Source organism: Mauremys reevesii, linkage group 11 (assembly GCF_016161935.1).
Source record: "Mauremys reevesii isolate NIE-2019 linkage group 11, ASM1616193v1, whole genome shotgun sequence".
In the NCBI taxonomy this organism is placed as follows: Eukaryota; Metazoa; Chordata; order Testudines; family Geoemydidae; genus Mauremys; species Mauremys reevesii.
In genome coordinates, this window is record NC_052633.1 from 63,874,351 (window position 1) to 63,899,192 (window position 24,842).

A 24,842-nucleotide genomic window follows, 5' to 3' on the forward strand; every position below is an offset into this window, starting at 1 on the left:
CGGCAGGTATAACAGGCCAGGGAAGGCAAAGCCTTCCTGGCGCAGCCACTCCCGTGGGACACCTGGGCTGCGGTGACCCCGCCCCTTCCCGAGGCCCCCGGCCCCCACCCACTGCCTGCCTACCTGCACTCCACCTCCCCACCCCAGCTCCCCGCTGCTTGCCGCGTCACTTCTCCTCAGGGGCAGGGGAGTGAGGAGGGGCGCTGCAAGCAAGCGGCGGGAGCGGTGGTCTGGCAGGGGAGTGAGGCAGCTCCGCTGGGCATGGGGCCACTGGCTCGGATGAGAGGAGTAGCTCGGCATGGTGGTCAGGCAGGGGAGAGCGGCTCGGTTTGGCGCTCAGGCGGGGAGAGCGGCACAGCCTGGCACTAGGAGCGGCACAGAGTGGTGCTCGGCCTGGCGCTGGGGCTGGAGGGGGTGAGCCAGGGCTCCTCTGGTCACGGGGGGCCTCAGGGCTCCTTCTGTTATGGGGGGGCGGGTTTCGGGGCTCTGACGTGCAGGAGGGTGGAGCCTCAGGCAGAAGGGGTGGGGCCTGCAGGCTAGCCTCCCCAAAGTGGGGGTTCTCCCGCCACCCATGCCATACAGTTAGTATTGTATGCGACCCACAATGGTAAATAGGTTGAGAACCACTGCTCAGGATTCTCAAGGAGAGCAACCTTTGTTTGGAGGTTAGATGTGCTGAAAGAAAAATATTCCAAGAAAAGGAAGGGAGGGAAAGGGCAGCATATATAATACAGGCCTTGATCCTGCAGTTGGCTCCATGCAGGCAGGCCCACATGGACTTAAGTGGGACTCTGCACAGGCCAAACTAGTTGCAGGATCAGGTACATAGGCTTTAAGATTTTTTCCTATTTACATCTGTGTATGTATACATAAATGTATTGTTAACACGGGGCTGTCCTTGTAGAGTAACAACAGAACACTAACTTGGGTGGAGGCAGGAATCACAGAACCAACTGTGATTCAGAAAGCCAGACATGCAGGACAAGTGTGCGCTTCAAATTACTTTAGTGGGACCATCCAGAGAACTGACCACTCCATGTAGACCTGAGCACATAGATAAGAGTTTGCAGGATCCGAGCCCAGGTGTGGCGAGTTGTTGGTTAAAGAGCAGGAAGTTCATGAAAGCATGTATTATTTATATTGCAGTAGTAGCACCTAGAGGCCTGCTCCTGCAAGCTGGGTGTGGCACAAGCATATCACAATGCACCAATAGGCATTTAAATCAGTATCTTCCAAATGAGATTTGTGCATTGCAAAGTGCCGTCCAATGGAGAGAAATAAAACCTAAACATGCTGTGGGGAGAAAGAAAGTAGCTTATAGTATCAAAATTCCTGTCGATTTAGGATTTTTAAAATAAGATTTAAATACCACCCCAGGCCTTAGTTTCCTCATCTCTTTTAACAAACTACAGTTGACATAAAAACCAGGTACAGTAAAGCCAGATCTGATATTAAATATACATGTTTGATTTGCTGTGTAATTGTAAAGGAAGAAGTTGCAAGTGATGACTTAAAGATACTTATGCAGGAAATCACAGGAAAATGTGCCATTTGAAAAGCTTTTTAAAAAAAACCCAGCGTACACACACACCTCATAAGGAACTGGGCTTTGCAACATTACATAAAAAAACCCATAGAAACACCCTCAGATTCTAGTAAAAGGAGTGAAAATTTTCTTCTCTCAAACCCATTTGGCCAAGGTTACTAATGAAACCAACTTGCTGGAGAAATGGAAAAGATACTGGTTGCTATGGTGATGAAATATGACCTTCCCAGAATAAATAAGCACCAGCTTTTTTAGGAATCAGTTTATCATCCTTGATTATGATACTCACCAAACCAAACTTGTAATGGAGGCAGATGCTAATTGATTTTCAAACTGAAACGCTACTGTTCATGGTGTGGTTTCTCCTACCTCCTTACACTGACTAGGGTTCTTCTCTTGCTGAACGGGCATTAGCAGTGTAGACAAGGGCAACATTTTCAAAAGCACCAAGTCACCTGGGAGCTTCTGAACATTTTAACCAAGGTCTTAGAAAATAATACAGAAAGCACAATTCACCTTTAGTCCCCCAGCTTCTCCTAACAGATTTTCAAAATCTCTACCTGAAGCCTTGATCGTGCAAACCTTTTATACGTGTTCACCTTTATCCACCTGAGCATTTCCACTGAAGTCACTGGAAGTACTTGCATATGTAAAGTTATTCAGGTGTACTGGGGCACAAGCCATTTCTAATGTGTCCATCACCGAAGTACCTGGGCACCAATTATTTATAATATAAAGTACCATCACATATCAGTTAGCATCACTTATTATTTAGAATGAATGAACTTTTATTTCAGGACATTTATCTCCCAGAGGGAGCACTCCAATAGACTTAACTATAAAATATATATTAAAGATTCAAGAAAATAATACCAGATGGATAGAACCTAAAAGCAATAAAGCACCAATTAATGTATCTTGCCAAGGGCCCTGAAATACAAAAAACAGTTTAAAAGAGGTTTATGACCCTCCTTTTGCCTCACCAAAAATGGGATCACAGAGCCTACAAAAGTATGGTCCATGTTCTGTCAGTCTCTGCAAACCGTAGGCGCCAGCAGTGCCCTGCCCTCTGACCTAAGGACAAGATGGTATAGAGGGAGCCAAGTGATCAGTAAAGTGTTTGGACTCACTCCAGCAAGGGCTTTAAAGTTAAAACTCTAAAGATCTCTCTGTCTTGGTAATTGGTTTGCCCGCTCCCTGCTGTAGCAGAGGTGGTGATGGAAGCAGGAGTCTTGTAGGTCAGTCAGCTGATTAAAGAGATGAGAGTAGAGTAGTAGGCAAGTGCTGTGTTGTAGAGGACCAGGAGCTGGATTATACACTGAAAAATCCATTGCCCATTTAATGACGAGGCAGTGACGAGGCCTGTAGTTGCGCACATCGGTAGTCAGATAGGTAGCACAGTGGCTCTAGAGCTCTTTTATCTCAGGTTCATCCCTGCCCCAAAGAACGTAAAACCTCAGTATTATTTGCTGCTTTTAAACCAAGTTTTCCTCCTTCCCAGACACGCCTCCTGCCCCCCAACTCAGCAAAGTTAGACTGAATTCTAACTGTGTCTTCCAACAGATCTGCCTTTGAACTGTTCACTCCTTTGGCCTTCCCCGCACCGTCCAATCCTCTTTTTGTGAGCAGAAAGGAGACTCTGGCTGCTTCTGATATCTCTTATCTCTCTTCCCTAGGTTCATGCTGTTCAACCCGCCTACCCCACACACCCTTTTTCCTTGTGGGATGTCTTTCTTGCTACACTTTCCCCTCGCTTGCCCTTGACTGTAACTTTGGAAAAGCTTTAAGTTGGCTGTTTGGACAATACAAAGATGGCCACTAAAAAGCAGACTAGAGGAGCTCTAATAAGCGTGTACATATGGATGTGCTCCTGTCACAGAGGATGCTTTGCTTAATGGCCAGAGCTTTACATTTGAAACACCTGGACTCCCTTGAACCACAGTCCCCATGCCAGCCAGGCTGACTCAGTCTTCCCCCTTCTGGGCTCGGTAAATAGAGTGCTGTGCTGAAGTGTTTGGGATGAGACCTTAACATCAAGGCCCTGTGTCTTTTGTGTAGGCATTAAACAGCCTCAGTCCATAGCACTTTTCATAACAACAGGGGGTTGCCAAATAAGATCCTTGGCCAAAATGTCCCCTCCCCTGTGCCACTGTATTGCTTGGCTCTAGCTGGTAACTGCTCTCCACCTCAGAGTTGGCTGCATATCAGTAAGGAGCTTTGGCATCTCCTGGCTCAAAAGGCAATATATATACTCAAGATCTATCTTGAGTCAGCTAGATGGATGCCACCAGTAGAAAGCTAGGGAGTAACAGTTTTTCTGGGTTGTTTTTTCCCCTGATTTAAGTCCCATTTGACTGGCAAGTGAAGCTCTTCACCAGGTGAACTTTGAGGAAACCGCTCAGACTAAAGCGCTGTCTGTTCAGCGCTGATGGTATTTTACTGGCCACTGGGCATGGTGCTGCTTCTGTCTGGTGGGGTTTGGCATGTGTACAGCCTTCACAGAGTGTACAAAGAGTAGCAAGGCTTCCTTTTTGCATACGCCTGGTGGCTTGGGCTCTGCTGTTTGTACCTATGTCTCACGGCTCAAAAGAATCAGTGTCCAGAGCCTAAAATGGAAAGCTGTTGTAATGAAATTGCTGGGTCGTAACCACTCCCTTGAATGTGCTGCGTTGAAATGTAGCCAGGAGAGGGCGCTATATGGCACAGTCCAACTGCTAGCGGTAGACAGCTCCATCAACACTAGAGAGCAGGTAAAGGTAGTAGCTTTCTGAGGGGGGTGGACTCTGCAGAGAATCAGGGGCTCTGTGAGAGCAGGAGCCGCATGCCAGAACCGGAAGGATCTGGCTGCAGAAGGAAGGCTGGGCAGTGGGCAGCCTGAGAGCTGGGACTAAAAAGTTAAGAGCCAGTCAAAGCATCAGCCTGCTGCTGGCAGAAGCCCACCAGGAGAAGGAGGATATAGGACAGCATTGTGCAAGCAGGAGTGGGGTAAATGCACATGTGGAGACCACGGGCAAAGCCAGAGGTCAATTCTAGTGGGCTCTGTAGGCCAGGGCTTGACCCTGTCTAGGCAATGGATGGACTGGAGGGAGTATCCCTAGCACTAGGCCTGGGGAATCCCATGGGGCAGTTATTTCACAATGGACATCCCCTAGAGTCTGGGCTGATCTTTCATTATGACTGTTGACGTTGTTGTGCCTAGAGTATTTGCACCTTTTAGGTACAGGCAGTCCTGGTGCTGTTACTTACTCAAAATGCATTGAGTATGTTAATGGGGAGCACCAAAGACTAGAGTCTGGTGCTTGGATGCATGTGCTATAGGAACTCCAATCTTGCAGTACACAGAGCATGCTACCAGACACGCAGAAAGCCCTGCTGTACCACAGCCGTTGCAGCAACGCCCCACAGTGGCAACAGCTACAGTCATAATTTATTTATGGGTAACACAGCCTTGCCAAACTCACCGATGGCAGGACATTTTTGACAGGTGAGTAAAATATTAGAGCTTGGGGTTTTTAAATCATTGTTGGAATGGGTGAACAAGGAGGTTATGTGTCTGGGCTGGTAAATGTCCATAGCAGTATGGCAAGGCAGATGTGACACTAAAAGCGTGCGAGGTGTTTCTTGGACAGATACGAAGATAAGATCCTTGCACAGATGTGCATACAATCTATATAGAGAAAGACACGGGGAATGGATGGAGTACACAAGCAGACAGAGTGAGCGGTAATATAAGGGTTTTGTTTAAGGTAATGTAATCTGAGTAACCTCTCTCCTTCATCCTTCTGTTGTTGTTTTTTTCAATCCCATCCTCCACTTTCCATTGCTTCAGTCCAGTTAGATTCCCCTGAATGGTTCCCTGTGTCAATAATCCTCCTCTCCCCACATCCTTATAGATGTAGTGTTTAAGTGTCACGCAGTTGTATCGTGCACTTAAGCAGGGGTGGGAGAGGGATAGAGATAAAGAAACAGGCAATCCTGTAGTCATAAGTGTACATAGATAGGATCCCAGCTCCTGAGTGAGGGCTGGGCAGTTGGCAGTCTGGTATAAGTGTCCCGGCGAAGGTTCTGATGTAACTGAGCAAGGGGAAGGGGTGGGGTAGACCCTGGGTTACAATTGAGCAAAGAGGCAATATTCCTGAACACATTTTGCATAACGGAACAGCTCCAGATTCTCTCAGCTACCATTCTTCTGCCAGTCTGACCATGGAGACCTCTCTGGGTGGGTGGCTTACTCAGCAGGTGTTTTCACTGTAGACTGGCCAAGAAGGATCCTGCCTTCTTTCCTGTTGATGTCTCACATCCTCCACAAGCTCGAGAAAGGGAATAATCAAGTGATTCTCAGAGCCCCAAGATGGCTCGGGAAATACTGGTTTGCCGTCCCAAACCAGCCAGCATCAGATTGATTCTTGTGCCTGAGCAGAAGAAACAGCTGCTCCTCCCAAACAAAGGGATCCGGCTGTGCCCTTTCGGAGCATCATAAAGGAACCTGAAAACAGGGCCAAACCTGTATAAGAGACAGTGTCAGGTCAAACATAAGCAAAAGAGGAGGAAACTACCCTTCCCCTGCCAGGGTCCTTGTATCAGTTAGACAAGCAGGGTAATTCAACGTAACTACAGTCTCTTAGAACTTGGTTCTGACCCTCTTTCATGGGTCTGCCCCGTAGCTGTTTCAAATCAAAGAAAAGGTGGGAGTCACATGCCCATAGGTTTCAGAGGAGAACCAGCACGTCAACCTGCCTCCTCCACTGAGGGAGAAGACCAGGCTTATTCCTCCCCTTCCCCCGGCTTATTTCCCAGGATGCCATCCCCCAGCCTGGAACTACTTTCCCCAGCAAGCCTGCTCCCTGGGATCCTGGAGAGGGGCCAGCTGGGGACTGCCCGGGGCTAGCCTTGTCCCTCACCAGTGAGAGCAGATGGGGTGGGAGATCCTGCTCATGGAACAATGGTCTCCCTCCTAAAAGCAGAGGCAGCAGCACAGTTTTCTTCCCTTAGCCACCAAACAGCCTCCCCCCGAAACCACTGCCTTTCTTTCCATGTCGCCTACCCACGGGTAAGTTTAAGAGACAAAACCCAGCATGTGGGGTAGTGCTGGTCTAGGAGCATTTCCCACAAGTCTCAAAGGGCTGGCATACCCGGTTATGGCAACTTCCGGTCTTAAGAGACCACCAAGAAATAGCCACACCACCAAGAACTCACTGAGTGCAGTTTTTCTGCGTCTTTACTAAAAACACCCCACCCCCCATTAAGCAACCCAGCTTTGATCTTGACTTGAGGGATTGCTGAAGACAAGTTTTGCTGTCTCTGTACTCTCCACAGATAATAATGACAGGACTCCGGGCTTGCATGTAACTTGACTCCAAACACAATCTGCATGCATGAAAGTGGAAAAGATTTGCTCTCTATTGTCTCAGGAAGGAGTGCATCCTTGCATCACACCCATTATCTACAGACTGCAGGGTATTTTTAGATCCCTCTGAGAGGCTTCTTCCATTCAGGTAGTCAGCCTGGTACACCATGCCTCCATTTAGCTGCTATTCCTGCTTTTTGCAGAGGAAAATCTCAGAAAGGGGTGAGTCACCATTAGATAGTAATTAACTTGATAGGAGCAGCAAAGAAACCAAGACCACAGAAGAAAATGATAGCAGCCACAGGGACTTAAGTACAGTACTCAAGGCTCTTGCAAAATATCCATCTGAGCCTCTTAAGAACTGTGAGATGAGAATAGTCATGAAAATAGCCTTCTTATTAGCCATTACATCAGCCAGATGAGTTAGAGTATTACAGGCATTAACATTAGATCCACCATTCTTCAGTTTGTAGACTCTACTGCACCCCAATCATCGTTTACCTCCTTACCAAAACTCATTCTGCTGCATTAACCAGCAGATTAAACTCCGGACGCTTGTGCCCCAAATCCTCAGATTCCAACTTTATGAAACTTTTATTACAAAAGAGATCCTGGGGAGGCATTTCGTTATTATATCAGGACGCCGGCTGCCCGCGGCAAATCCAGCACTTTCATTACAGTGGCGCAGCAAAGGAAACTGTGTAAACATCTCCTTTGTCATAAAGGAATAAAAGTGAGACCTTTGACTTTCCCATGCCTGTGCAGGCTATCAGGGGAATCAGTTTCCTGAGCAGAATTTGGCAGAGCAGAGATTCAGAATGTGTGGTGCAGCCTGTTGGTAACTCTGCTTAAAAAATAAAAAAATGCCCTCTAAAATCATAAACTCCTGTCTATTTGTTTTCCATTATTCCAGTTTTGCTTAGTCACACACCTTTATTACAGGCAGGGCTAGTAGGGCTGCTTAGTCAGGTTGTCTGTCAATTCCCATTATGAGACCCTGTTTTCAGTTGCTTAAAACATTGCCAAACTTGAACTCTTTGGGCTGAAATTTCCTATGCCAGGTGTCTACTTAGGGGTGAATAACTCTGGAAAAATGTAGCCGAAACAATTCAGCCATTTCCAAGAACAAAGCTAGGGAAAAATGTGTTTTGCCCCTGTTAAAAAAAAATCTGGCAACTTTTCTTTGAGACGCTGGACTGAATGAGGCAGGGGTCCTGTGGGAAAAAATGGTATGTGATCTTATAATCAAAGACTGTATCATAATGCACACGCACAAGGGGTGCCGTGAAAGTTGCACAGGCAATTCTGACATTTCCTAACTTCACCTCCCTGCCTTGCGCTGTTTGGTGAGGGGAAAAAGGGCTAAGTTACTTCTTCCCATTACAAGTATTGCTTCCCCCCTCTTGGTTGCTTCTTCATGTTTTGAGCTTCTTGCATACCAGTCATGTTATTGCCCTGCTACCTGAATGGAAGTGAAAGGACTCCTGGAATGTACAGCAGAGTTCAGGATCAAGCAGCTTTGTATAAAAGGCCCTTTTCTTAGCTAAATCTATTCCAGTTTCAACAGGTACATGGCACCTGCTGTGTTTGCTTGAGGAAGCCTCTTTAGGTATGGGAAAGAAACGACATGGCTTCTTTTCACTTGTAACAAAACAGCTGCAGGTGAGGAGTTAATATTTTCGTCTGGTAATGAAAACAGTGAAAGCTAATTTCATGAGTGTAAACGTTAGGATCCAAATGCTTCTTTCCAGATCTGACTTCTTTATGTATGAACTCACTAGTAAATACCCGGGAAGCTAACACTGGAAGTTGATGTTTTGCAATCTGAATTAGTAGGGGCAAAAAAGGTCCCAATTCTGCAATCAAGTCCATGAGAGTCCAGGGGTCTGTCCACAACTATCTGATTACAGGATTGGGGCATTAGATTGGAAGAGATCATGTCTTCCTTCGAGTTTGTTCAGCACATAGCACTTGGGCCAGCCCCGAATGGACGGGGGAGAGGGGGCTCAAGCTGGCCCCGTGTGGTGTCCCATTTTCCCTCTGGGAAAATATGGTCACCCTAATAATGGACCTATGATCCTGACCAGGGCTTCTAGGAATTGACGTAGTGCAAATGATCTGATAGCTGAGAGGGACCATCTTGGTGCACTTCTATAGTGATTGCTTTTTACTTTTGTTGTTCTGCTTCAAGCAATGTGCTTATTAGCAGATCTGCATAATGAAGCATTTTATCTAAAATGATCCCTAGAAATAGAGTCTGACTCAGCACGGATGAGGCTCTGTAGCTATGCATATGTGAATCAGTCCATGGGTAAGGGGCACCTGTGGCTGGGGCTCTGTGTACTTTTAAATGTCCAGTTGAAAATGCCCTCCCCTTATCTCCTTCAGTAGACTGGGTGGAAGAGACAAATACAGGCATTTTAGCCAAGACATTACAGGTCACCCTTGAAACAAGAGGCTGAATTGAAGATAATTATGTAAAAGCAATAATAAGAGACAGGACTTCAAAAAGTAAAGTTGATTTTCTTAGGCCATATTGTATCATTGTGTTGAAATAGAACTTACTGAGATCCCTGCAACATTCTTTAGTGACACAATTTGGCTCATTGTCATGTAGAATGACACTGAACTTACTATTAAAGCGACATGTTTTAAAACTAAGATCTTTCACTTTATTTGTACAAGCACCTGCACCAAGACAAGGGTGTGTTGATTTCCCCTCTCCCACCCCCCACCCCCCAAAAAAACAAGTAGATCCTGTTTATAGCCAGCATAGAAACACTGCAGGGGATTGTAATCTAAACATTGCATCACACTGCCAGTGAATAGGAACTTCAGTTATACTAATTAAAATCTACAGACAAAAATGAAACTGACTAACCTATTTTCATTATCCAGCATGAGTGGAAAAAGGCCTGGTCTTTTGGTTAACGAACTCGATTTGGACTTGAGAGACCTGGATTCCTTTCCTGACTCTACCACAGATTCCCTGCATGACCTTGGTCAAGTCATTTTATCTCTGTGCTTTCGCCTATCAAATGGGGGATAACATTACTTTGTTTCTCTCGCTCTTTGCTGTCTGATCCATTTGGACTGTAAGCTCTTTGCATCAGGGAGTGTCACCTACTATGTGTTTGTGAAATGCCTAGTCCAGTGGGGCCCCCAGTCTCTGTTATCACTGGTACAAATAAAAACTGAAATGCAATAAGTACACAGCAGAAAGGGACAGACAGATCAGATTTTCAGAAGTTATTCATATTGAACGATCTAAAGAGCTATTAATAGCCTAGCTAGAGGAGGAGTTGAGTTGGCTTTTGGTAACAAAAGAGCAGGAACAGCTTCACAGTTTAGGTTGCCACAACAAGCCTGATTTTTAATCCCTCCCCTCCCCCCCGTAACTTCCTCAATAAGAAACTGACCTTCCTGAAATTTCACACGTCATATCTCACCCCAAGGTAGCATTGTTTTCTGGCTAGTGTGGTGACAATTGACAAAGGAGTTTTAAAGTTAGTGTTCTCAACATGTATCTATTTCCCTTTTTCAAGCGGATCTTGGCTTTCTCTGGCTCTGGCTATCTGCATGGTGAGGCTAGCCTAGAAACCGCCTGTTTGTTTTGTTTGTGCTGACCTTGGGGTCCCATTTGGAGGGCAGAGTTAGTGGAGTGGTTTAAAAAAGGTGCAAGCCGTTCATGCCTGTATAAAAAGCAGCATTGACGCTGTCAGTATAATAAAGGTTTTTGAAACAGAAACGGACTTGCTGCTGACTTGCAGGCCAAGGTGAGGGGCATGGATTGCTCGGGGTGGTGGTGGTGGAGAAGAGTAAGTGATACCAGGTATTACCCTAGCGTAGGATTCTGGGAGTGGTGTATGGAGAGGGGGACAGGGGCATAGAACAGGGGGGCTGTGGGCAGGCAGGAGGCTAGAGGAAGAGGGGGCAGGATGCTGGTAGGACACGGAGGAGTATGCAGGGGATCCCAAGGGCCAAGCGGAGTATGGAAAGAGGGGAGATTGGACACAGGTGCAGTGGACCAGAAGAGGAATGAAGGGGGGTGCAGGAGAATAGAGCAGACATGGCTAGTGGTGTATTGGGGACAAAAGGGAGTCATTGAGCAGAGGTGGATTGTACCGGGGTTGATGGGGCAATAGAAGAGAGGGCATGGAAGGAGATGCAGGATACTGGGAAGCACAGGAGTCATGGAAAGCCCAGGAGAACATGCAGAAGGGATGATGGAAGGAGAGCATGGGTGGAGGTATACAGAGGAATGAAGGGTGTGTGTTCAGGGGAGAGATGGAAGTTACAGAAGTCCCAATTGCTATTCAAGGAATCTGTTCCCGGTCATGTAGTTTGTCTGAGATTTAGAACCTCTCAGAGAAATCTGCTTACCAGGAGATCTAAGAGAGATTTCCTCCCGTCCCGCCAGTATTTAAACACAAACTGTTGTTGGATGTGCTATTGAGGTAGGGTGGGATCCATGAAGGGACTTAGATGTTGCAGTGCTGAGTGTCACGGCAGCTAAACTTGTAGACACGTACAAAATAGAAGGAACAACACTGCAATCCACAAAGCCGAGCTAGGCACCTAGGCTCCTAGACAATGGATGGGAGGAGAGAAGTGCCTTAGAATGTGATCCACAGAAGCCTGTGCATTTGGTGCAGAGCTGCCTAAACTCGCCAATGGAAGATGCTGACCATTCCAGGTGAGTGCTCTAGCTAGTGGCCTATGAGTTTAAGGTGGGTTCCTCCTCCCTATGTTGAATGGGACCTGATAGGGCCCTGCACCTGACTTAGGTGGCCGAGCAGCTGTCTTATCATAGCTCGTGAATTGCTGTAGGGCAGTGGTCTCCAGCCTTTTTAAGCACAAGATTACTTTTTGAATTTAAGTGCAACCCAGGATCTACCCCACCCCTTCCCCAAGGCTCCACCCCTTCCCCCAAGGCCCATCCTGCTCACTCCCTCCCACCTCCCCACCCCAGTCATTCGCTCTCCCCCACCCTCACTCACTTTCACCGGGCTGCGGCAGGGGGTTGGGGTGCAGGAGAGGGTATGGGGTGCTGGCTTTGGGAGTGGGCTCAGGGCTGCGGCAGAGGGTTGGAGTGCAGGAGGGGGTAAGGGGTGCGGGCTCCCATTGGGCAGCGCTTACCTCAGTCAGCGGGGCTAAGGCAGGCTCCCTGCCTGCCCCAGCCCCGCGCCGCTCCCAGAAGCGGCCAGCAGCACGTCCCTGCAGTCCCTGGAGAGGAGGGGGCACATGGCTCCGCACGCTGCCCCTCCTTCCAGGTACTGCCCCCACAGCTTCCATTGACTGTAGTTCCCCGTTCCCGGCCAATAGGAACTGCAGGGACGGTACTTGCAGGCAGGAGCAGCGCACAGAGACCCCTTGCCCCCCCGTAGGGGCTGCAGGAACATGCTGCTGGCCGCTTCTGGGAGCAACACGAGGCCAGGACAGACAGGGAGCCTGCCTTAGCCCTGCTGCGCTGCTGGAGTTTTGGCAGATGGAGACTGCGATTGACTGGCAGAGGCTCCATGATTGACCAGTCAATTGTGATCTACCGGTTGGTGACCACTGCTCTAGGGCTTCAGCAGGAGATAGGTGTCTGGATGCCTAGCTGGAGGCAGCAGTGTGCATGCCCATAGGCAGAAATCTAGACACCTAGGGAATGTTTACTCTGGAAAAACTTAGGCGCCAAGTGAGTTTAGGCACCTACAGGGATCAGTGAAAGTTTTGTGGATCACAGTGGAGCCAAAACTGGGAGCTGGGCACCTAAATCTGAGGCTAAGGTGCCTAAGCATCAGGTTTAAGTGCCTAAAAACCTTCATGGATCCCAACCATAGCGCCTAGCAGCCCCAGTCGTGGACATGTAAGGTGCTGTACAAACCAAACAAAAAGATGATCCTGGCCCCAAACAGCTTACACTATAAGACTGAAATATCTTTGTTTTTAAAATATTCTGCTCTGTCTTATTTTCAAATGCTGTTTAATTCTGTGAGGCTTTTATTTTTCTCTTCCTTTTGAACCCAACTAGCGGGAGACAGAGATGCTGTTTATCCCAGAACATTGCAAATGTCCCTGTTTGTTTTGAATGGCAGTTGCAGGACAGAAATGTCACACTACAAAAAGATCATCTTCCAGCACAGTTCACAATCCCTTTGGGAGCTCTCGGAATGCTTTTGAGGTGCTTTAGACCTATGATGAAATGAGTCCCTAGGTAACAACCATTCTGTCACCCTGAATGTTAATTTCCATTCATTTGCCTAAGAGCCAGAGAAGTGTGTCTTTGTTGTAGAGTAACATTTTGTACATACATTTTATTAGGAAAAGGGGATGGTTTGGGGACTAAGGCAACAGACTTGGCACTGACTTGGGTTCTACTTGTGGCGCTGCTGTCGTACTGGGTAGCCTCGGGCAAGTCATTTAGCCTCCCCATCGGTGATAAAAACCAGTGAATGCTGGGAGGCGACAATCATTAGCGTTTGTCAAGCTTAGCGGGTTGCTTGGACAGAAGGTGCTGTAGATGTGCCAAATAATGAGACCTAGGTGGTGTAAAGCCCTTCCTATGTGGGGATTTTTTAAATGTGTGTGTGTATGGGGGGGGGGGGGTACATTTGTATTGCTTATTCGAGGTCTGGAGCTAAAAACACTTGACTGAAATTGGAACAGGCAAGTGCTGCGTAAGCTGCATCACGTGTCTCTGCCCAGACACTTTCATTGTGACCCAAGATGCCCCGTTTAGAGTCCAGGTCTAAATCTGAATAACCAGGCTGAGTTGTTTGATGCTCTTCCAAAGTACCCAAATGTGGATTAGGAGGATACCACCAGCCTGGTGTCCACCTATATGCAACAAGTCTGCTGTCTTTCTTATGTCGATCGTAACATCGCATTCCCTGCTGCCTGTAAGGGAAATGCTGAGTCCCCTGCCCTCTGTGGGGTAGGAGGCCCTCCCAGAGCACAGCCCTTCAAGGCACAGCCTTACTGGCACCCACCCTCAGTCCCCTCCTTGCACCGCCGTTACATGATCACAGCCCACTATGTAAAGTCAAGCTGCCCTTGCTGGGGTTCAGTTTATTCCGCCTTTAGGAACTGCAGCCTCCTTGTCCAGCTTCACCCTCAATCCTGGCTCCCCCTCCAGATATCTCTGAGCCAGGGAGCTCTGCCAGTCCTTCTGACTCTCTCTGTTTTCTCCTCCTGTCTAGATTCCCAGGCTCACACCCCCAGCTTCCCTCTGGCTAAAGAATGTCACAGCCCTCCAGCCCAGGCTGCATAGCCAGGCACACTCCAAACCACCTGCCCTTTCTCTCCCCCAGTCAGCGAACAGCTGGGTTTTTATCCTGTGCAGGAAGTAGCTCACTGATTACACCTGGCCCCCCAGTCACCAGCTTGTCTACTACTCCCTTAAACACCAGGTTCTTAAAGGGGCCATGCCCTGGACCAGGTCTGGCTGGCCCCAAGCCCCCTTGCTCCGGAAAAGGTCCAGACCACCCTGTTATGGTGTGGAAGGCCCACACGCAACACAGGGGTCAAGGCTGCTGTGGTTTTATAGTCTGGAGAGTAGGTTTGGGGCAAGGGTAGAGGCAGGCAGAGGACAGCGTTGGGGAGTGGTCGGTGGATCTTTGACTGTCTAGAGGCCGCCACAATGGAGTCATATAGCTACTTTGCTCCTTTAACTCATACCTACTTGGTCTGGCGCTCTATCCTCCACTAGCAGCAGCTGGTCCGCGTATAGATGGATGGATGAGCCTGCTACAGCTTTGCCGAATAGAGGAGGGTCTCTGGGCTCACGCAATAGTAGTTCTGCTTTTACATCCAGAGGTTCTGGGTTCGATCCCTGCTGCCAACGAGCCCTGCAGGGGCGCAGCATTATACAGCCGGTTTGCAGGTTCAGGGGATTCCTTCCTCCCTGAGTCTATGGTGGGTTTCCTCACAGACCCTGTTTGCAGTGGCTGTGTGTGTGGCATGTAGCATTCGCCACACTACTGCGGGTTTCTTTCTATCGTACGTAGACTGAGACAGGGAGATAAGGTTTTGAAAATGCTGTTTCCAGTGAACTTGTCCTTTGTGCTTTTGCCTAAAGGGATGCCAAGAGGAGACATGGCAAAACCACTCCTAGGTCGCCGGAATATGGAGAGCAATCCAGATCTCGCCCCGGCTGCTGGCCGAACCGTAGGGATCCTGGGAAGTGGAGACTTTGCACGCTCATTGGCTACACGTCTGGTGTACTCAGGTTTCCAAGTGGTGGTCGGAAGCCGCAATCCAAAGCGCTGCGCGGGCCTCTTTCCTTCAGCAGCTGAAGTAACTGGCCAGGCAGATGCTGCAAAGAAGACAGATGTTATTTTTGTGGCAGTTTTCAGGGAACATTACTCCACACTCTGTGACCTGACAGATGTGCTGGCTGGCAAAATACTGGTGGATGTCAGCAACAACACTGAAATTAACCATCACAAAGAATCAAATGCCGAGTACTTGGCTTCTCTTTTCCCAGCCTGCACTGTCGTCAAAGGATTTAATGTGATATCCGCATGGACCTTACAGTCAGGTCCCAGAGACGGGAATAAGCAGGTATTGTTTTCTTTTATTAAGGGCCAAATCCTACAGATCTTACTCAGGCAAAACTCACCTAGACTTCAGAATTTGGGATTTGACTGTGTGTGTTAAGTGCATTACTGAGGGAAGTGAGATCTAGTGGATGGAACACAGGATGGGGCGGGGACAGCAACCAGAAATTGCTAAGATTTAATCCTAGCACTAGTGTGGAAACTGTCTGTGGCCTGGGACAAATTCATTTTGTTTCTCTTCACAGAAGTAAGCTGTGTGGAGCTGTTAATTTTGTAAGGTAGTGAGCAGCTGCTAAAAGCACCATGTGGCTGAGTAGCATTGCGTGAGATGTAATTTTTTTTTTCCAGTCTAGGCCAAAATGGTTCTGTCAGCCAATTTTAGTAAGAAGGAAGATGGCCAAAAGTACTCGAAGTTTCCTAACTTCCTTATCTCCTTGGTGCCTTCTCTATCAGAGGAGGATAAAAGTGCTTTCTTGGCTCACAGTGCTGGGGCGAGGTTTAATTAGCCTTGTAAAGCGCTTTGAGATCTTAGGAGAGAACGGTCCATATAAGTGCAACACGTTATTTATGTATGTATTTACTTGGACTTAAACACACATATAAATGAATGCCTCTCCTGGGCTTCCTGCACCCTTGGCATCCATTAAAAATACAATATGAAATGGCTACATTGCTGTTAGGAATCTAGGCCTTTGTTAATCCAGATTCCTTCCCATGTGTCTGTTTCCTTCGCTTCACGTCTCTGTTTGCCCGTTAATGTATCTTTTGGTTCATTGCAGGTCTTGATTTGCTGTGATAACCAAGAAGCCAAGCGTACAGTCGCTGAAATTGCTCAGGTCATGGGGTTCACCCCTGTGGACATGGGCTCCTTGTCTTCAGCCTGCGAGATCGAGAACATTCCCCTGCGCCTCCTCCCAGCTTGGAAAATCCCTGTCTTTTTGGCCCTGGGTCTCTTTCTCTGTTTCTACACCTACAACTTCATCAGACAAGTCTTACACCCTTACATCTGGGAACAGAAAAACAAGTTCTACAAGATCCCAGTGGAGGTGGTCAATAGCACGCTGCCCTGCGTAGCCTACGTCATGCTCTCTCTCGTTTATCTACCCGGGGTCCTGGCCGCCTCCTTCCAGCTGCACTATGGCACAAAGTACAGACGCTTTCCAGACTGGCTAGACCAGTGGCTGCAGCACAGAAAGCAGATTGGCCTTCTGAGTTTCTTTTGCGCAGCCTTGCACGCCGTGTACAGCCTCTGCTTGCCCATGCGCCGATCCCATCGGTATCAGTTAATTAACGCAGCCGTCAAGCAGGTAATACCTTAATCGCCCAATCAGTGTATGGCATAATCTTGTACATCTGCCCAAACCCTGTGGAGCAGATCTAGTATTTGAGCCATATGTTTAGCTTTCGATGTTTCCCACAGAGTGAGCCCAGTCTCATGTGAGTTATTAGCTGTGCATACGCCCCATTCCCAAAGGTGACACTGGGTCACCGTGGAAGAACAGGTCAGGTTGGCTGGGGCTCTGCTGCCCAGCTGAGAGCTGTACTTGGAACTCTGATCAGCCATGATAAGTGCCATTCCCAGTCTCTTGTCAAGTTAGAGAGTCGAATTTCCCATTGCTCCTGAGAGGAATAAAGTCTGCCGAATCTGCCTCCTGTCTTCAGGGATTGCTGAGCCCTGTGTAAGGTTGTGGAAGTATTGGAGGCAGAGTGGGGGCACTGCGTGTTACTTGCAGGATTGCAGGCTTTTAATTTTGGACACACTATTTGTGCCGTTCTATGTAATTTTGAGTTCCCAAAACCTTTGTGGGGTTTTCCACTGTTTCTTTTTTAGTAAATTTTCAAGTAAAGTGTAGGGGAGGAGGGAAATCCTGCTAGTGTTACTCTGATTCTCCTTGGAGAAGTTATTGCACTAATTCCAGTGGGCAAACTCATGCTAGAGTAAACTAACTCCACTCATTGGAAATTGTTTTATTTGGGAGGTGCCTCTGGCTGTGCCATGATCTTTGCTTTTTTGGGAGGTGAGGTGCTCTCACTCTCACCTGTGCTTTTCATCTGTGCCAGTCACAAATAAATGCCAGACAGGATTTATGTGTTCACTTCCCTTACACCTCCTATTTTCTAGCAATGTCCTTGCTAAGTGAATTAAGACCATTTAATGAGATAAATGGATTGTTCTAAATGTTGACCTCTGCCATACAGTATAAATCTCATCTTGGCTTCAATTAGCTTGAACAGTTTTCCTCGTAAGTGCACTTAAAATGAATACCATTAGGAGGCCACTTTGTATTCAAGTATTCAAAGATCTGTTCTTTTGCTCTTGGCTTTAAACTGACTTTTCATGTTAATTGCAGTTCTAAATGCAACTTCAGGGCTTGATCCTGAAGGTGCTGAGTACCTGAAAGTCCTCTGGAGGGTAATGGGAGTTGTGGAGACTTGACACCTCTTAACATCAGGCCGTAAATTGGGTTTAGTGGATCATGAAGGCTAACTTTTCCCATTCCTCCCAAATAAAGTTCCTCCAGAAGAGGCATGTTGGTAGGACAGAGTGAGGGAGCTTCCCCTGCTTGTTCTGCACCTGTTATGAGGCTAAATGACCACGAGGTTAGATATCTACTCCTACTGCTTCAAAAACACAAAGCTAAAGGAGATTCTCCGCTTGCAGTAGAGAGGTCTATGACACATGCTGTTAAGCAATTCTGATTCCATCCACGAGAAGGCAGCGGTGCAGTTACGCTAGCCAGCTCATTGTAATTGTGATGAGTTGGATCACAGAAACTCCCCTGGGAACTGCCAACTGATGTGCCAAGACTGCTTCTGCCCCTGCTTTCCTTGCCAGCTTAAGACTCCAGCACCCTGTCTTGCTGAGCCAGACACTCCCGTCCGCGCCAACAAAGACCCAGGGTCTGAATTACTTGCCCCAAAGCTGCAGGTTTACCTGAAAGCAGCTAAACAGAAGGGTTCCTGTCTTTAACACTCAGATGCCCAACTCCCAATGGGGTCTAAACCCAAATAAATCCCTTTTACCCTGTATAAAGCTTATACAGGGTAAAGTCATAAATTGTTCGCCCTCTAAACACTGATAGAGAGATATGCACAGCTGTTCGCCTCCTCCCCCCCCCCCCCGAGGTATTAATACATACTCTGGGTTAATTAATAAGTAAAAAGTGATTTTATTAAATACAGAAAGTAGGATTTGAGAGGTTCCAAGTAATAGCAGACAGAACAAAGGGAATTACCAAGTAAAATAAAATAGAACACACAAGTCTAAGAAACTGAATACAAATAAAACCTCACCAGTTCCAGTAAGCTTCCTTTTACAGACTAGTCTCCTGCTAATCTGGGTCCAGCAATCACTCACAGCCCCGGTAGTTACTATCCTTTGTTCCAGTTTCTTTCAGGTATCCTTGTGGGTGGAGAGGCTATCTCTAGAGCCAGCTGAAGACCAAATGGAGGGGTCTCCCAGGGGTTTAAATAGACTTCTTGTGGGTGGAGACCCCCTCCTCACTCCTATGCAAAGTCCAGCTCCAAAATGGAGTTTTGGAGTCACATGGGCAAGCCACATGTCCATGCATGACTCAGTTTTTACCAGCCAAGCCACATTCCTGGGAAGGGTCAGATGTGGATTGGCATCTTCAAGTTCATTGTTGGCTTAAGTGGTTTTTGATTGGGCACTTAATTTGCACTTTTCTCAAGAAGCTGACCAAATGCTCTGCTAGGCTAGTTAAAATCAAACCAGTACCCAGCCAATATTCATAACTTCGAATACAAAAATGATACATGCATACAAATAGGATGAACAGATTCAGTAGATCATAACCTTTACATAGACATGTTACATGGCATATGTAGCCTAAAACATATTCCAGTTATGTCACATATACAATCATAAGCATATTCCATAAAGCCTTATGGTGGGCATCGTCGCAGTAAGTATTAGTCTAATTAAATAAGAATCAAACATTTATCCATGACAACTGCTTTCAATGAATTAGTCAGTCAACTAATGATCTCTGGCACTAACCACTTCCTGTAGAAAAAGCTGCTTAATCTTCATTGTTGTACTAGGTCATGGAGAAGAAGACTGATGCCTGGATAGAGGAGGAGGTCTGGAGAATGGAGATTTACGTCTCTTTTGGAATAATGGCCCTAGGCCTGCTGTCATTACTTGCCATAACTTCACTTCCCTCCATCGCAAACTCTCTCAACTGGAGGGAATTCAGTTTCATTCAGGTAAAGTCAATATTTGCCTATTCCAGAGGTTAAAGGCAGGATTAGAGCCAAATCCTCCAACAGAGCCCGCAGCCTGTTTCCTTGTCTGCAGGAACTGAGCATGGGGGGCTGGGAAATGAAATCTCCACTGTGGGCAGCTGCTACTGCAGGCTGTGGAGAGAAGAACTGGGGCAGAGTCTGCTGCTCCACCCACCACATGACGTTTTTGGCCAGTGGATTCCTGCCCAGTCCCACCGCACTCCTGCCCAGTGAGTGCTTTCTGTGGCCCATAGGGGATGACGTGGAGTCTTGCTTGCATGGCCATCCTGCCGCCCAGCCTGGAGAAACATTTCCACACTGCTCTATTTGGGGCTTTGCTCTCTCGCAGAGAGGGCTGGAGGATCTAGCCTTTATTTTGAAAGGCGTCGGGTTTCTTCTTGTCCCTGTGCAATCCTGTACCGTCTGTTAGTGAGCTGCATGCTGATTAATGGCAGGCTTTGTGCGCATGAGCGACTCTGCTACTCATTTAATGTCTTGTCTGAAACTTTCTCCCTTTGGTTTTTCCTTTGCCACTTTAGAGGGATTAACTCTGATTTCCTGGCAACATTCCAGCAAAGGCTTTGCGTGCCTAAAATTCCTCCTGCCTGTTCAGTTGGATTCCCCTTCCCTTCCCAGCCTGCACCCTTGCATGATGCTGCCCTGCACTGTTAAAAAGCTCTCATAGTAGTTAGAAATGCAAAATGCCTTTTAGCTCATTTTAGTCCCTCTCCCTGCCAGGGTAAAAACGTTCCCTCCAGTTGGCTTGTTCCCCCACAGAGATGGCTGCGTTTCAGTCATGCATAATGTGATGATCATGCGGTGTAGAGCTTGCAAAGAGCATTGGGACACATCAGGATGAAAGGCACTATAGAAATGCAAGCGATTATGATTGCTGCAAGCAGAGATCCGTGATTGTTAGAGCTTCTAAAAGACGGCTTGTTAAAGGCATTCAGCAGAGGTAGTGTGCTGGGGGCATAGGCTGGCAAGCCTGCAATGTTAACTGAAGTCTTAACTAAGGAACTTCTGCCTAATATTATCCATCCTAATAACTATAGTGACAAATACACATAGGGCTTTATGAAAGTAAAGGGGCTTAGATATGTCAGGATTCCCTAATGTTAAGTGCTCCTGCAAAATGCCTAATAAACAGCAAACTTGAGTCCTGCTGACACGGAGGAGTTAACTGCAATGTCAACATTTTAAAAATAGAGGGAAGAGTTGAGATTTCAGTCCTGCGCTTGGATAATTGTTGATGGTACATTTAAAACAAACAAGAGGAAATATTTTTTCACACAACGCACAGTCAACCTGTGGAACTCCTTGCCAGAGGATGTTGTGAAGGCCAAGACTATAATGGTTCAAAAAAGAACGAGATAAATTCATGGAGGATAGGTCCATCAATGGCTATTAGCCAAGATGGAGAGGGATGGTGTCCCTAGCCTCTGTTTGCCAGAAGCTGGGAATGGGTGACAAGGGATGGATCACTTGCTGATTACCTGTTTTGTTCATTCCCTCTGGGGCACCTGGCATTGCCCACTGTCGGAAGACAGGATACTGGGTTAGATGGACCTTTGGTCTGACCCAATATGGCCGTTCTGATGTTCTTATGTAATCTGTGTAATGGCACCTTGAGCCCATGGAGATGAATGCACTGGAAGCACATAAAATAATAACGTAGCATTTCCATTCCTAATGCTTGGCCCTCACATAGCGCTTTAACAAATACTGACTAATTGAGCTGCACTGTCGTGAGGCAGGCAAGCATTATCCTGATTGTACAAGCTGCCCCTGCAGCTCCCATTGGCCACAGATCCCGGCCAATGGGAGCTGTGGAGGTGGCGCTTGGGGCAGGGGCAGCGGGAGGAGCCCTCTGGGTGCCCCTACGTGTAAGAGCCAGAGGGGGGACATGCCAGCTGCTTCCCAGCTGCGCAGCGCGGAGGCTAGCAGGAGCCTGCCAGCCCTGCTGCGCGGTGCTGCCAACCAGACAGTCAAAGACCCAGTCAGCACTGTCAGGATCCCTTTTCGACCAGGTGTTCCAGTCGAAAACTGAACGCTTGGTCACCCTACTCAAAGGCCAGGCTCCAGCCTGAGTCATAACGCCAACACTGCTATTTTTAGTCCTGCAGCCTGAGCCCCTGTCAGCTGACCCAGGCTCTGAGACTTGGTGCCTCATGTTTGTTATCACAGTGTAGACATACCATGCACACACGGTCCTGGAAGCCAGCACAGCTGTTCCTTACTAGTCCATTTAATAAGAGCATAGTACAGGCCCTTTGGCAACCATTCTCAATTCATTCTAACAATGTGTTAGCATTGGTATCAAACAAATAAATGACTCCCTATTCCAAAATAGCTCCTGGCTCCCCTGCATTATGATTGGCTGGCTTAGTGTATGGAAATCTCGTCTCACTCACTCAGGAGGGGGCAGTCAGGGACAAGGAGAAGGGAGGCTTAGATGGGGGTGGGGTCCCAGAGGGCGCTTAGGGGCAGGGTCCCAGAGGGGGCAATCAGGGGACAACATGCAGGGGGGGTTGGATGAGTTGGGGGTTTTGTGGGGGGCAGTCAGGGAGCGGGAAGTGGGAGGGAGTGGCTAGGGGGTAGGGCTACCCCCCCATGGAGTGTCCTCTTTTTTGAAAGTTCAAATATGGTAACCCTACACTTACACCTATTTCTGTAAGTGCAGGATAACAATACGACTTTGCAACACAAGCTACCCAGCTGATTGGAATGCAGAAAAGGCAATGAAGGTATTGAGACTTCCTGCCTGTGGACATATCTTGTTAGAGAAGCAAGTTTAAACTTTTTTGGAATGCTAATTTCTAGATTTTCAATAAGGAATTTTTGGATTATTAGTGTTTAAGCAAATTGGCAATGCATATCCTGATAGCTGGAGAAACTAACGCAACAGTAATAGATGCTTATTATCCTTGCACACTAGCAATGAAAGTGCATGTGCAGATGTTTTTTTCCTGCTAAATGAATGCATGGTGGAATATAATATATTCTTGTTCACTGTGTCTAGATGCAGTCACTATACTGTGCACTGTACAGTGCAGACACTTTATCCAAAGCGTTTAGGAGTTATAATAAACTTGAGATTTACATAGTTCTTCATATTCAAAATGCTGTACAAAATGTTTGAAAAGACTGAAAGATTTGAAAAGGTGCAAATTGAGTATCTATCAGTATCAAGGCTTTGCTCCCATCTTGGCCTCATCAGCGATGTGTTTAAAATGAAATTCCAAGTTCAGTGCTCTTTATTTGCCTGCTTTGAGGCAAATAAAATTGGCCGAGGGTCTTTTGAGAGTTCTATCCATCAGCAATTTTTAAAAATACAAATCCAGGCATTATTTTTATCCAGTTCTCATCTGGATCATTTCAGGCCTCATTCAGTAGTGTAAGCACCATATGTTTGTAGTGTTTGATCTCTCTACTCTGTTAAAATATGCTTTTGGTGCTTAACTGGCCAAAAGCTTGCTTGCATGTTGCAACCTTAAAGTAGCAACACCACGCTTGTGCTGCTGCACAAACCCAGAGGATTTACATTTTAAATGTTCAGTTTTACAGTAGTCCCTGCATATCTCAATATTTAAGATTAATGGGAACTATGCATGATATAGACGTTGCATTTTATTTTAACAATGGTACATGTGTGTAACTTGACTTAAATGGAGACATTTTTCATCTTCCCTTATGTTTTGTTTTCTCCAGGGTGTTTCAGTTTAAAAACCGTGACTCAAATGGCACACAGAGCTTCCATTTTTGTCATCATGGAATGACTCCCAGATTGAAAAAGGGGTGTATGTGGAGGTGGGGGGGGTCTTTGCCTATTAACTTCTAGCCTTGCAGACCCCTCCTGGAATCTGAATGTCAGTCTGACCTGGCTTCTTTCTGGCTCATGCATCACCAGAAATCAAGACTCTGCTATCAGAAGTTCTTTAACCGTTTTGTTGATGATGAGAGAGCCAGAATGGAATCCAGCTTACTCTCCCATTGCTCTATTGAATCTACAGTGCTAAAGGGAGTAAAAGTAGTAGACTTATCAGGAAGCAAAAGATCAATCTGAACACTGCAGCGTACAGACAAGTCTAAACAAGCCACATGGGACAGATGTTAGCCATGGTCATTGATGCCTCATTACTGGAAGGCTCCAGGTACTATGGATATGAGGGTGGTATAAGAACCTATCTACAACAGAAGACATGTGGGAAGCAGATTGATTAAGGAGGTACTATTTTTACATAGCACTTTTTAGAGTACTTCAACATATGTTGTTTTAATGGAATCCTACATGGGCAATAAACCCATATGGTAACAGCATAAAAAGCCATATTGCTAATCAAATAGTTTCTTAGCTAGAAACTGAACTGAGAAAGAGAGCAAGAATTACATGACTTAAAGATCCTATATATTATCAGGGCTAGAAACACTGGCAAACTAGTACAAGTGTTTTCAGGATGCTTGACAGCTTCTTCATCCTATTAGGCCAGTAACCTGTGAGACTTTCAACCTTGTCCATTCATTTAGCAGCCTCTAGGGATTAGGGTGACCAGATGTCCCGATTTTATAGGGACAGTGCTGATATTTGGGGCTTTTTCTTATATAGTCGCCAGTTATCCCCCATCCCCGTCCCAATTTTTCACGCTTGCTATCTGGTCACCCTACTGGGGATATGTCTGCACAGCAAAACAAACATGGCAGCAAATCTCAGAGCTGGAGTCAAATGACTCATCCTCACAAGTCTTGCACTGTGGGGCTAAAAATAGCCGTGTAGACGGCCCAGGCTCCGAGACACTCTCTGCTTGCCGGGTTTCAGAGCCCAGGCTCCAGCCCGAGCCTAAATGTCTACACTGCTCTATTTAGCCCTGCAGCAAGAGCCCTGCAAGCCCCAGTCAGTTGACTTAGGCTCTAAGACTCACAGCCGCAGGTCTTTTGTTGCTGTGTAGATGTACCCGAGAATGACCTGCTGTCTCAGCTTATGTGCATGTTTTAGCCACTTGGCAGTGCTGATCCCACATACTGACACTTCAGCCAGTGGAGGGCAGTAGCACACAACACACACACATTGCAGGAGGACAGAGGGCCCAATACAACTCCCATTACCATCAAAGATGCCCATTGATTGCTGTGGAAGTTGGATCAGGCTCAAACATAT

At 47.0% G+C, this 24,842-nt stretch overlaps 1 protein-coding gene across 4 annotated transcripts in view; it reads left to right on the forward strand.

The window, feature by feature from the left end:
• Positions 1-2,955: 2,955 nt before the first annotated feature.
• STEAP3 (STEAP3 metalloreductase) overlaps positions 2,956-24,842 on the forward strand; it is a 34,948-nt gene continuing 13,061 nt past the window's right edge. For 3 of the 4 annotated variants that reach the window (XM_039494317.1, XM_039494318.1, XM_039494316.1), the window contains exons 1-4: positions 10,748-11,589; positions 14,959-15,443; positions 16,219-16,746; positions 19,505-19,669. In XM_039494317.1, coding sequence (XP_039350251.1) covers positions 11,574-11,589; positions 14,959-15,443; positions 16,219-16,746; positions 19,505-19,669 — 1,194 coding nt within the window. In that variant the 5' untranslated portion in view covers positions 10,748-11,573. Of the gene's footprint in view, positions 5,031-10,747; positions 11,590-14,958; positions 15,444-16,218; positions 16,747-19,504; positions 19,670-24,842 lie in introns of those variants that run through there. The other variant, XM_039494315.1, reaches the window with a different exon arrangement.